At 43.8% G+C, this 14014-nt stretch overlaps 2 protein-coding genes across 2 annotated transcripts; both read right to left on the bottom strand.

Annotated features, from left to right (window-relative positions):
* Positions 1-7234: 7234 nt before the first annotated feature.
* LOC144714151 (17.3 kDa class I heat shock protein-like) lies at positions 7235-7914 on the bottom strand. The gene has a single exon (XM_078588846.1). It carries the CDS (start codon positions 7841-7843, stop codon positions 7382-7384), a length of 462 nt encoding a protein of 153 aa, XP_078444972.1. The 5' UTR covers positions 7844-7914; the 3' UTR covers positions 7235-7381.
* An 83-nt stretch (positions 7915-7997) lies between these two features.
* On the bottom strand, positions 7998-13756 carry LOC144714150 (mitochondrial uncoupling protein 1-like). Its single transcript, XM_078588845.1, has 9 exons — positions 13433-13756; positions 12639-12854; positions 12455-12533; positions 12202-12335; positions 12018-12116; positions 11769-11873; positions 8544-8618; positions 8325-8411; positions 7998-8253 (listed from the first exon to the last, which is right to left on the bottom strand). Exons 1-9 carry the CDS (start codon positions 13517-13519, stop codon positions 8218-8220), a joined length of 918 nt encoding a protein of 305 aa, XP_078444971.1. The 5' UTR covers positions 13520-13756; the 3' UTR covers positions 7998-8217.
* Positions 13757-14014: the final 258 nt, after the last annotated feature.

Raw genomic sequence — 14014 nt, 5'->3', positions numbered from 1 at the left:
GACATGGCATGCGCCAACATCAGATCAGGGTTGTTGGATGTAAGTTTACCTTCTTTTCTTTTGTCTTTATCTGCAGGTCAATGTGAGCATTGATCGGACGCTCCACGATTAATCCGATTATAAGGCAATTAGATCGGATGGCCAGAGAAGATTCCGCATTTGCTGAAGATGATCCAGCTGCTCAAATTGATCCTGCTTTTGATGATCAGACAATCAGACGGCTGAGGATCGATCCGATCGTCAAAAATCAAGAAAATGACCATAAAAAAAAAATCGAAATAAAAAATAGGAAATTGAGGCAATTTCAAAGGGCCATAACTTATCATTCAAAAGGAGTTTGTCGCTGAAATTTTTTTGGCAGTTTCCTCTCTTCCCACTCTTCTAATGGACCGGTGACCCCTATAAATAGAGGTGCAGAGGTCCAAAAATTTGTTGTACTCTTTTTGTCTTTCTCCATTTATGAGACCTTGTGAAACAAAGGCTTTGGAGTGCCAATTTAAGGGTTTTCTTCTTTCTAAAGTGAGTTTCTTCCCTCTCTTGATTTATCTTCTTGTCTATTGCAACACGCCAAGGCACCGGGCACAATATATGGGCTCATGAAGGAAGATTAATGCTTGGGAGCATCACCAAAGGAAGAGGTAAGTCCTAAACACTTAATTAAGATGTTTATTCAATTTCCTCCATCTTTCTATCCCTTCCACATTCTCCTATCACTTCACTCTCTTTAACAAGTTATTAAACCCTATGAGTAGGGATTAAAAGCTTATAATATTCATTCCTTATTAGGGTTTTCATAAGAAATCCCTAATTAGGGTTTCTCATGATAACCACTCAATTTAACTCATCCAATCATCATTTGATAATTTATTATAATCATAGGCTATGTTATAAGTTCTTAACACCTATGAGTAGGAATTAAGAACATATAAATATCACTTAGTTACTTTAAAATATTAATATACATTTAGTTATCTTTTCTTTCACACTCCCTCATCTCAACCACTTTCTTAATCATAGAATTGTTTTAAAAATCAATCTTAATGACTAACCTTCTCTATGGGTTGACCCGTTACTCACCAATTACATAAGTAATAAGTGAATTAGGGATTATTATAAATTTATTGCATAAGTCTCAAAATTAAAACATTGACTAGGATAAACCCCTAAATTGGGATAAGGCTATGGGGGCCTGCTGAGGCGTGTTCTTGATTGAAACATGATAGATACATTGGATTTTAATATAATGATCTATGCATAATATTCTTTGTCGATTTCTTCATTTCTTTCTATGCATTTTAATATTATGATCTGAGCATAATTGGAGGCATGAACTTAGTCAATTTCTTCATTCTTCCTATGCATTCTTCTCTTCTGTAATGTTTCTTCTGCATTATGCATTTGGATCATTTTATGAAGAAATTCATAAACGAAGGCCACAAGAGCTTCCCCAGCAGCCATACATAATGTTAGCCTCTGAATATCATGCCTCGAAATTTTTTTTACCCATCTGTAGTTGTTTCTTCCTGATCTAATATATTTACCTATCTTAGGTGTTGCTCAAAGTAACTTTTTTGCATCATTGTTTGTTATTATCCGGTATTAGTTTTCTTCTCTACCACACTCTTGCACATTGATATTACATGCTATAATTTCCTCATCCAGTTCTGATTTAAAAGTATTTTTCTCACATCTATGCTGGTTTTCAATTGGAAAAGAATATTTCAAAATGAGGGATCATCTTATGAACTGGGCTTCCCTTAATTTCTTAAGTTGGACAGTGTTTTCCCTTAATTTTGGCAGGTTTTTCATGCCGAGTAATGCGAGTTGAATATTGTTGTGCGTCCATATTTAATAAAACCTCATGGTATTGAGATCTGAATAATTATGAAGAACTGACATTTTTTTGGATGGTCTATGGTATAAACAAGTTTCTAAAAAATGACTCCTCGCTCAAATATTGTATTTCAACATCTGTATTCGTATTGTACAAATGATGATGGTTAAATAACTAGATGGATGAAGTAATCATTCCTCCTTATTTTGAATGTGATAGAGACCTCAATATTTTTGAATATAACTGTTCCGGGAAAATCTTTCGAGTTGATTCGACAGTATTTTTTTTCTCCCTTTAAATGATCAGCCCATCAAATGTCTTTCATTTGTGAAGGTGGGTGGAATGGTCGGGGACACTATTTTATTGCTAAATATGTGCATGGCTCATCCTTAGTTTGAATATGCAAGAACTTGTTTTCTACCACCTTTGATTAAGTGTATGTGAAGTAGTCATCATGTGAAGCCTTTCAATCAGAAATGCACATGCGTTTGTCTTTCAAGTACTTCAACAATGCTTAAACCTGTTTGATTGCATGCACAGTGATGTGTGTGAACCATGTCCAGTTACAATCTTTCTGATGACCAATCCAATTTTCTAAATTATAATGGAGTCAAAAGCATGAAATATGTGGGTCATCCCCACACCCCCTAACATGGTGAGGGGACTCCATGCAAAGGAGAACATAAGTGGAAAGTCTTCATTTAGTAAGCCTTGGGCGGATCAAGGGAGATCCTATTGATTGGAGTCATTTATTCTATACATTGAATAGAAAATCTATCATGGATCAGAGATGATTTGCTTTCTATTTTATTTTCTCATGATGGATCATGATTTTGATCCATCTTTATTTATCTATGCTTATTAGATGCGATGAATTCCATCGAGACATTTTTTGATAGACATGTGGACTCATCTCTTTTTTGGGCATGGGTATCCGTCTCCAAGCGATGAGGAGACATCTGAAAGCTCGTCTCCTACTGGTTTGCATCGTGATGGTGAACACACGGGTGATCAAACAAATGACGAAGCACTAGCTAGTAGTATGCCAAGCAAGGCAATTGATCTAACAGCCAAGGGATCGACCACTACATGCAGAAACTAATGCACCGATGTCCAAGGTATTCTAGAATTTCAGGAAGACAATACCTTAGAAATATGTGTTCAAGGTATGCATGAAGGTCACCCACCTCAGAAAGACCATCATCAATATGAACAAGCAGGACAGTACAACTGTCTTTTAGGGGCATCTCAAGAAGTTTCATCGTGCTAAACACGATGAGTTGAAGGGGTTATCGAAGAGAAAGAAATCAGTTGCTAACCTATTACATGGTGATGTAACATGGCGTGCCGGGATTGAGCGGCTCGTGTTACACCACAAGGAGAGGGAATATGGTCAAAACACAACGATGTGGTGGCGTGCTTCGAGCCTAGTAAAAGTAATGAAATATACGACAGACGTCGCGGATCTAGGGGTGTAAAACCAGAATAACGACATGAGGGATCTAGGCCAGTGGCAGGCTCCCGATGACCCAAGTAATCAACTCCAAGGCCGACGGGGTGGGGAACAATCGCTGTCCGTGAGTGTCCACGACCGTCACGGAGAGCAATACAAATCTGACACCGAGAATAAAATTCCCTAACACAAGTTTGGTGGCTAACCCTATGACTAAAAAATGTCTGGTAGTGGAGCAGATGAGGACGGCACCGGCGAAGGTAATAACACTGAAAATGAAAGGGAATAGACAATGTGACTTGTGGGCCCGAGGGGCCGTATGTTCTAGGTGGGCCAAAACTGACGTTGGCTAACCAGCCAGGAAGCGACCCTAGGGTCGATCCAAGACTATGCGGGCTGGGGCCGAGGGTCAGCGGCGGTCAACGATGGTTACGGCCGAGGCAATGGCACGTGCGTTGATCGCAGGGCAGTTGCGGGGTCACGGTAGCAACCCCAATCGTCGAGGGTCGATAGCCGAAGGCAGGTAGGGCCCACACATCGGTCGTGGGATGCTTCACGGGGTCGTGATAGCAGCTGCACTCAGCTAGGGCTGATTAGCTGAGGGCGATCATGGGCAGTGGCATCCCAGCGGTGGCGCTTAGGGCTCGCCAGAGGCCGAGGGGTCATGGGTTGGGCCATGAGCCAGCATAGCAGCCTAGGGTGACACATGGGTCGCTGGCGTCAGCTGCCTAGGGTGGCTTGTGGGTCGTTGGCGGTGGCGATCTAGGGGATCGTAGAGCTGCCCTTCGGAAAGCAGCCGTGGGGCAACCCAATGGCCGCAGACGGCGACAGTTTGGGGCGCCGACAGGCTGCCCAATGGGGCGATCGTGGGACAACCAAAATGGCCGATTGCAGTGGTGGTCAAGGGCTCCAACGAGGCTGCCGATGGGGGAGGCCGCGGGGCACCCTAACAGTGGCAGACGACGGCGGATGAAATACCTGCGAGCTGCCCAATGGTGTGGCCACGAGCGACCTTGCGATCACGGACGGCGACAGACTAGGGCGTTGATGAGCTACCCAATGGGTGGCAGCGGGCGACCAAGCATTTGCGGATGGCGGCGGAAGAGCCCGACAACTATTTGCCCGATGCGACGAGGCGGTTGTAGGGCGTGATGCCATGTCGGTGGCATATAGCGACAATGGATGAGCGCGACATCGGTTGGCGTGATGAGATGCTATGGAAGCCCCTACTAGGGGGCGAGGACAGGCAACGGCAGCGACGACGGCTGTTCTTCGGTGGCAGCAGCTTCCGTGGCGGCGGTGAACCTGGCAGCGATGCTAAAGACTTCTACTGACGAATGAGGATACGTGACGCCGGTGAATGTCATCGGCTGTTCTTCTGGCGGTGGTAATGACTTCGCGACGATGAACTTGCGGCGGCGGGTCGTGCGGCGTTGTCATCCATGAGACTACTTTAGAAAGCTCTAAGATAAATATCCATGATGGATAGGGTGGGAACCCCACAGAGACGAGCAACTCAAAAATTTAATTTTTTAAAATGGAATTCCTAGTGCTTCTTTGGGCATACCTTCCCTTATATAGGGTAAGGAAGGTTGCCCTAAGGGGCCCGATCAGGGGAACGTCCAAAGTGGAGGACTTCCCCTAATGGGTCGAACAAAACTGAAAAAAATATGGAAAAAGACATCGAGAGCCGAAAACATGGCAGCCCTCAATAAATTCATAAAGAAAATAAAACGTGCAGAAAATAAACTAACTTTGTAGGCTTGTCGTTAAGCTGTATACTTGAAGCTCGGGTCCTTCATGTTGGCTCAGACTCCACGACGCGGCTACTGAAGAGCTCAGGCTTGTTTTCCAGATGGTCCTCCATCACATTGTGGCCCGCACATCAGGAAGGGCCCCCGATGGATTGGATTACCCCTGAAGTAATTAAAGTAGAGCTTGGGCGGCTCATATTTGTTGAGGACCTACCATAGAGTATAACGGTGGTGGTCTTAGTTCTACACACAGTTTGACATGCATATTCCAAGCTTGAGTGTAGTGAAATTTGGTAACATATCGTGAAATGAGAATCAGTTTGCTCATGAACCCGCAAATGTCGGCCATATCTCCTTAAATGTCGATGTGTGGACATTTGAAAATGATATCGAACAACTTGACATCACTATACATTGGATTGATGTTGAGTGGAAGTTAAGGAACCGGGTGTTGTCTATTCGGGAACTAGCCCACAACCATTTCGGGGAGAAAATGAGTGAAGTCGTCATGCCAGTTCTTGAAGAATTCCAGCTCACATCTAAGGTATATCGTGGACTAATACTTACATGGTTCTATTATGTAATGTAATGGATTTTTTGTGTTACAAGTTTCTGCAATCATGACTGTAATGCTTCGTGCAATGAAGGAATGATCAAGGTATCGCTAAACAAAGTAGTAGATATGAATGCATGCTTCACAAGTGCCTCTCATGTTCCCTCTTTAGCCCACATTAATAACCTAGTCATTCAAGCTGGGCTATAAAAGCTTTGCATTCGAGAACATGCCTTCCTAGAGTAAGACAATACTGACATGACTCAAGAAAATGATCCAATGAGGGAGTCATCTGGTTCAAGTGCTAGCGCGCTCTCTCTTGGGCAGGTTGTGTCACGAGTTAGAGAGTTCAGAACTATGATAAGAGACTCTATGAACATATCTAAAAAATATCAGGAGATGTGCGCAACACTTGGGCTTCCCAATAGCAACAAATTGCCCCTCGACATGCCGGCAAGGTGGAATTCCACCCACAACATGTTGGAAGCAATAGTGGAGAAGAGGCAAGCCTAGTTCAGCATGACCCTCCTTGATCCAAATAACGAAACCTCCACGTTACTGGTGATAAGTGGGACATGCTCATTGAGATCATACAAATTTTAAAGCCAATTGTGGGGTCCACAAACTCATCCACCAAGATGACCGTGTTGAATACACACTTAGAGAGATCACTTCTGTACTTGAAAAACTATAGTTGGAGCTTGACATAAGAGGCACATGTTTTGCTCTTAGCTGCTATCAACCAAATAGCAACAAAGTTGGCCAACGGCGTCGTCGGCATGTGACATCCTCTTACTCTGTTATGTCACGTCATGTCGTCGGCTCATGGCAAGTCGTCGACATATGATGTCTGAGACGTCATCTCACTCAGTCACATCACATCATCTCATCATGTCACGATATTGATGTGGTCTCAAATGGGGATGTCATCCATCCGTGTGGCTGACGGTGTCATTGGCATGTGATGTATGAGACCTCTCACTAAGTCATGTCACATCGTCTCGTTGGTCAACAAGATTGATGTAGTATCTACCGGGGACATCATCCATCGAGGGCTCGATGACGTCGTCGACATGGGACGTCCGAGACATCCTCTCACTTGGCCACGTCCAGTTGTCTCGTCGGTCCACGGTATTGATGTGGTATCAATTGGGGATGTGATATCTGAGACATTCTATCACTCGGCTACGTCGCATCATATCGTCAGGTCACGTAACTGATGTGGTCTCAAATGGGGACGTCGTATGTTGGCATGCATCGACATCCTCTCACTGATGATGACACTTTCATCTTAGTCTGTTAAACAATTTGAACATATTTTCATCTACATAATTATGTGATATTTTTCTACAATACTGATTTATAATTCGTTCCTCTCAAGTCATATTGTCATACCTTAGTACTCCGTAATATTTTTACAATACGTTTATACCTATAATTGTAGATAATTTACATCATAATGGCTAAGTTTGAATTCTTACTTCCAAAATCATGCCTCTGACTATTCCAACATAATTTTATCTACTTCATTATATATGACATACGATTCGTCATCGGTCAACAACCAATAACAACCCATTGGTTTGTAGTAACAGATAACTCGCCTAACATCAGTGAATCGACGGCAATGGCGACGGAGATGACAAACAGTCTACTCTCAAACCAAAAGAAAACAGATTGACAGAGGCATCACGAGACGGCACACTTTTCTGAGATCTGAGCGAAGAAGGTGAGCAGCATGGAGCACAGCCGCGCCGACGCGGACGAAAGCGAAAGAGGAGATGAGCTCAGCCCGAGATCTCGATGGCTTTGACCTTGGATTTCTTCAGATCCACCTTCGGCACGGTCACCGTGAGCACGCCGTTCTCCATTGCAGCGCGCACCTCCTCGACTTTCGCGTTCTCCGGGAGCCGGAACCTCCTCACGAATTTCCCGCTGCTGCGCTCCACGCGATGCCACGTGTCACTCCTCTCTTCCTTCTCCCGCGTGCGCTCCCCGCTGATCTGGAGGATCCGGTCGTCCTCGACCTCCACCCTCACCTCCTCCTTCTTGAGGCCGGGGAGGTCGGCCTTGAACACGTGGGCCTCGGGAGTCTCTTTCCAGTCGACGGACGCGCCGGAGAAGGCGGACGACGAGGCGAGGGACGGCGATTGGAAGGGGAATCCTTCGAGCGGATCCCACAGATCGAGTGCAAAGGGATCGAAGAAGCCACCTCTGCGGTTGCCGAAGAATCCAGGAACGAGCGACATTCTTGCCACGAAACGATCAGATCGAAGCAATCGCGAGAAGACCAACCGATGCAGCCGAAAGCTAGACTTGAAGTTTAAATAGTGAAATTCCGGAGAGGATGATGATCGACGAGGAAGGTTCTAGAGGTAAAGGGAGTAGCGCGCCGCCGTTGGATTGGAAAAAACCAGCCGGATAAAGAAAGGTCCAGATTCTTCCAGACGATTCGGATATTCGACCGAAGGCGCAATTAGAAGAAGCCCGATAGCCCACAACACTTTCATGGACCGATCGGCGCTATAAGTTGTTATTACAAAATAAATTAACTATATAACATGACTCGGGAAGCTCCACTGGAGTGTTTGTTATCCGTGAAGAAAGAATCGTGAAGATTTTGTCACTGAGGAACGTCTCTGACGAACAGCTTCTTGACCTGGCATTATTAGCGATGATAGCAGATTAACGGTTTGAGATTGCGAGGAAAGACGGGAACACCGACGATACCTGCTCCAGCGTCAAGAACATGATCACGTTCCACGATCCCAGCCGGCCGAAATTCGGGATAAATCCCTTGTAGAAGGCAAGAGGCCCCTGCCAATGGCGACAGAAAATGAACTTGAGAATTTTGCCTACAGAGTGGAATTATTGTAACCAGAGAAGCCATGAATAGTTTGAACTGCAGGGTTCAAGTCCGAAAGAGGTAAGAGGAGAGGGGAAGCGTACGTCATTCTTCAACGTCTTGACGAAACAGTCAATTGTGCTCTTGTAAGACGGGTCTCCCATCATTCTCGATTTTACCTGCGGAATGAAGAGTACTAACGACGTTTACACAGTTCAGCTGTCGAATTTTGATCGACCATGTTCTTCACAGAGGAAATCAACCAGAGAACAATGCTGTCGAATTCTTTGTTTATGGCGATTATTGATGAGTTATTCTTCAGGCTTCGTATCTTGAAGAACATAAAAATTTGAAATGAGAAGCAGATCAAGGAAAATTGATCTGCTAGACTGACTACAAGGGAAACCTATTATAGAACAGCTAAAGGTGGGCCAGCCTGATATCACTCTGTCGTCAAAAAGTATCAAATACAATGGTATCAGCTCCCACTTGGCTTCATCGTCTATGGGTTCTCCATCGGTTGTAGGGGTTCTAATCCATCCATCTTCCTCTATCATTTCCCTTCGTTGATGAGCAGAACTTCATTCTCTGGGATCATATAAATTTTAATGCTCTTCCCGAAGTTACGATCAATCCTATATTTGCGATTACAATGCAGTGGTATCAAAACCCTCTAGTTCTATCCTGTAGTTCTGCATCTATCAACCGGACTCGTCTCATCAACTGAGGTAATATCACGAGTGGAGCCTTTTCAGAGTGCGTAAAAAAGGGTCTATGTCTCAATTGATTTAAAATTTTCCTTGATTGTATCGAGGAGGATCATTACACCAAAAGACAACTACATGTGTAGCTTTGCCTTCGCTGCCGTATTACACCAAAAGGGTCCCTGAAACTTATAGGAAAAAACATATTCATACCTTTAATGCGTAGAAAAATAGCCTTCAGTAACTTTTCTCTCAAGGCTTTGTAAAAATGTTACAATGTTTCAAATTAACAGAAAATTTCAGCTACGGTTTGGTCCTGTGCGAGACTGTGCAAATGTCTCAGAAGGTTCCCAGACCGCTTTTCACCAAACGTTTCGTTAAGGTGCCCATCGATGTCCAGCGGACCATGAAAAGGATCTAGGCCAATGATACAATTCCTGTCATAAGTAGGGGCATTCTAGTCTTTTTACATTTTCCTGCCTTTTCCTCATTAAAGGCCTTTAGCCCTCCATTGAGGAGGGAAGTGAAGCAGATACACAAATTGTGTTCTATCTCCTTCTGGCAAAGCCCATCCGTCGGCACATCCTCTTTCCAGGCGACCATTCCCAAGTTACCTATCTCAAGGACATCCATCACACTGTGTATCCTTTCCCTGCTATGTCCATCCTGCCAGTTCCTTCTCCTCCCTCTCTCTTTCATCAATCATGTATAAACACCATCAAGCGCGCTTGGTAGGAGTTTCACCATTGTTGGAACTTTCTCCTTCTCTCAGATGCCTACGATGAAGAAATAGATCTCTAATGCGAAAGGGCACTGCAAGGGGTTCTAGCAATTGATAAAAGAAACTTCAAATTGCAATCGGTGGCCGTCAGAGTTGTCATAAACGATGCAGACCATGGATTGTTCGCTCGTTACATGGATGTCTTCTAACAAATTACCACCAAATTCAAGCCTAACATAGGAGAGTAAATGTGTGTCCATCACCTTCATCATTAGCAGTTCTATCTTCTATGAATATTGGCACATACATAAGATCTCTTCTTCGACAACTTTGAGTCAACCTTCAAGGATCTCGAGAGTCATCTTTCATGTATCATGCGGGATTCTAACATCCCCAATGGGGTAGACTAACAATTGAGATACCCCCTGATATGTTGCTTAGTCAGCAGACTGTGGACCATTTTAACTTGGAGACTGATTCTGGAAACGAAAGGACCCTTCCCAGTGTGCCCAAACATAGTTGTCACAAGCAGTGTCATATGCTCATGAACAGAACAATGTCATTAAGGAATATTTTTTTTCAAAAAAAAGGGTACCCTTCACGGCCATCTATCAGACAGTAGTCAATATTCGATGGAGATCACAACTCCCGGTGCGGGTCCTTGACAAGAGAATCCCACCACTCCTTAGCCTCATTAGCCTTGACCAACTGAAAGCCCTCTTGCCAATCGAGTTCTGACCACCAGAATGCCACCCTTTTCCTCTGTGAGCCCTGTTACTGGATCCCTACCGCTTCCCCCTAGTAACCGTGACATCGCAAACTCCTGTCGCTGTAATTACACTCAGTGTCACATAGTATTGCACATGAATCGTAGCCACTGTGTCTTTTCATTTTTCATAGATAGATGAACATCGGTACCATACCACAGTGTTTATGGAGGTGCCCACAACAGCTTGCTGCAACAGTGCAGGTAACAGAAAGCGTTGGAACCTGTTGAGGTTGCAATGATGATGTGCAGGGTTCTGATAAGAATAGCTTAACTACTACACTTGGTTCTTCCTCGTGCACATCCTTAGGAGGGTAGTAATATTTTATGGAAAATTTACCATAGAGGTATACGGATAAAATACCAAAAGAGACGTGAAATGACAAAGATAACATTGAGGGCATAAGATTCTATTAGATGGGTGATAGGTTCTTTACCATAACCTATCAGAGGAAGATTTGGCATGACAAGTTGAAAGCGGCACATCTGCATAAATTGGCCCATGTTGTGAGCCTATAAATGCAAGTATAGAGGGAATTCCTCGGGCATTCAAGAATTCAAGAAGTCTTTCCGACCCAGAGAGTCGTGATCGTCAGAGTCTAGGATGGCAGAGCCAATCTGCGATGAGAACGAGAGTTCTCCTAATCACTCCAGTCTACTTGCTAGTCTTGAACAAACCCTTCCCCTTGCTTCTTCTCTTGGTTGTAATTTGAATCAAAGACTAGATCAATCAATGCATTTTCGATTGAGAGTCTCAAGTACTGATCGAAGTTGGACCTCTATCAATAGGCCAAAGACCAATTGGAGCATTGAGGAATATCCTTAAAAACCACTTAGCATGTGGGTTCTCTGCCCTCAAAATGTTCAAGATAATGATAAGCTTATTCCAGGATGCCTACACAGGCAGGATTTTCCTAATTTAACACCCCACCATATTATCCTGGGCTGGATAGGACCCAATGAGCTGGTAAAATACAGAGCTGAAATTTTCTTCAAAAAAAAATACAGAGCTAAACCATTGACATAAAAATCACAAGGATTATAGGCACGACAATTAGAAAGTAAAATAAGATTAGGTAATGGTTGGGACATTTATTTTTATTTTAAAGAGAAGAATCATGAGATCAGTAATTCGTACCACGTCCACAGGAGAACCAATACACACCGCAAAAAATCCAGCGCCCAAGCCAGATAGAAGATGTGTAAGAATATTATCGCTAAATCCTGGGATTTTCAAGATAGTCTGCATGTAACAACAATGAAGAGATTATAAAGACAAAAAGACGAGGTGCTCAGCCAAAATTTCCCACCAAGCTTACAGAATAAAATAAAAACATTCCACCAGGTCGTAATCTATATTTCCTATTAGAAGAATAGAAGCATTTACCTGTTTCACCTGATCATAGCTAGCCAATTCAGCCGCATTGATTATCGCATTCCGGGCAACGTTTGGACCAAGACCGGTCCAAAGGGCCCCAACACCTTCCTTGATTGTGGATAAATACAAGTATTTATTTAGCAATGACAATCTGAATAAGAAAAAACTTGAATAATCGGGTTCAGAGTGTCACCTTTTTTACAATAGTAGAATAAGCATTGAATGCTCCTGAATAACGTCGAGGTACTCCATCAGGGAGTTTTCCTTCAGCTTGAAGTCGAACCTTTACAAGATCAGTAGGATTGGCAATTGTAATCGCCAGAGCACCTGACATGTTTCCCAGGTTTCAATTCATTGATGTTTGACCAAATATTTTGAACACAAAAGTTTTAAAAGCTCAAGTTGTGAATTGATCACAACAGCTATTTCAGTGGTCCACCTCTTACCAGTTGTAAGCCCCGCAAGTATCTTCTTGGATAGCGGAATGTCTCCGACAAAGTCTTCACCAACGTAGAGAGTCTTGACCTACAAATCACCAAAGAGGAAAGAGAGGTACAAAAAATGAGACAAAAGAGCGACTGATCCAGAAACATAAATAAAATGATAACAGACACCGGAATTAAAACATACAGGTTCATAAAGACCAATTCTCAAGCCTCCGAAGAGACACTGGCGATGTAGACCTGGCACAATTCCTTTCCAGAGCGCAGACAAACCTTCTTCTCTACCTATAGTTGCAACTGTACCAAGCATGCCCCTGTACTTCGGCAAAGATACCCCATCCGTGAGAGATTTTTTCTGAAGTTGTAGCCTGACTTTTGCTGTGTCCAAGGGAATGGTACAGATCTGCCAGAACGGAGTGGGAGAGGTTACGGCAGAACATTGGCATCATTTCGATGAAAAGACCAATACAGTGCAGGGAGAATGATAAACATATAATGCTTTAAGATCAGGGAGCAACGATTCATGTCATTCTGAAGAAAAACAAGAACTGGTCTTGTACTTCTCTAGGAAATGGCCTTTGTATTAGACGTGCGTTAGGCAGCGAAATGCTGATTGATCGAGAATTGATCTAATTTGTATACAGTTCACACGCTTTCTGTGAATGCTTAGGCTTTCGAAAATACCAGGAATCATCTGTTTACATCGATGTAATATTACACTTCTGGAGCAGAGAACTTCTCAATGAATTACGCGAAAAAACACGGGGCGAGAAAATTAACAAACATTGACCTGGAAAGGCCCAGCCCTAATCCTGAACAGGTGAGTCGGCGAGCAGATGCGTTAAACAACACAACCATTGAGCTATATCAAAAAGATCACGAAGACGAGCAAAGATTTATCACATCAATATCAAATTCGGCAAAGGAATCTCGACGTCACGTAGAGCAGGTGTTATGCAGCGCGAATCGAAAACGGCTCACCTCGGCAAAGCAGGCGGCGAAGGCGCTGCTGGCGAACCTCCCCGCGAAAGTGATCTCCGTCTTCGCCTCTGCCGGACCTCCCCCCATTCACTCCGCCAGCTATGGATCACGGCAACGCGCTCGGAAGAGGGACGATCCAAGGAAATCGGAAGACGAAAGAACTACAGTTGAGCAGCGCCCAAGAGAAGAGAAACTTTGCAATTCAAGCCTGCTGAGTTCAAGAGATCAAGAGAGAGAGATCAAGAGAGAGAGATCAAGAGAGAGAAGGAGAGAGAAGAAGAAGAGAGAGAGTGTGTATCTTTCTTACTCTTCCTGCAGCCGTTCGCTCTTTTGCGCGCTAGAGTCTTAGACTAGCGTGCGGTCGGCCCACTTGCCACGCTGGCGCGAAAGAAGAAAAAAAAACTGAAGCTTCAAATAACCCTTCAATTTTATGTTATTTACGTTTGGGCCCTTAAAAATAACGGACGTGGCAGAGTGCGTCCGACTGCAAGATGACGTGGTGTTCGGTGGGAACCGTCTGGTCTGTCTTGATTTTAGCAAAAACCTTCAAAGATAAATCAAACGCTTAGTTTTGCTCCTAGA

The sequence above is a fragment of the Wolffia australiana genome, chromosome 17 (assembly GCF_029677425.1).
Source record: "Wolffia australiana isolate 7733 chromosome 17, ASM2967742v1".
NCBI classification, from domain to species: Eukaryota; Viridiplantae; Streptophyta; class Magnoliopsida; order Alismatales; family Araceae; genus Wolffia; species Wolffia australiana.
The sequence above is the reverse complement of the archived record's forward strand: the minus strand, read 5'-3'. Positions and strand labels throughout refer to the sequence as shown.

Coding starts and splice junctions, on each gene's coding strand:
- LOC144714151 (XM_078588846.1), bottom strand. CDS start 7,843: ATGTCGCTCGTTCCTGGATTCTTCGGCAACCGCAGAGGTGGCTTCTTC.
- LOC144714150 (XM_078588845.1), bottom strand. CDS start 13,519: ATGGGGGGAGGTCCGGCAGAGGCGAAGACGGAGATCACTTTCGCGGGG. Junction 12,534..12,638: donor GAATTGGTCTTTATGAACCT/GTATGTTTTAAT, acceptor GGTGATTTGTAG/GTCAAGACTCTCTACGTTGG. Junction 12,117..12,201: donor ATTCTACTATTGTAAAAAAG/GTGACACTCTGA, acceptor TCCACAATCAAG/GAAGGTGTTGGGGCCCTTTG.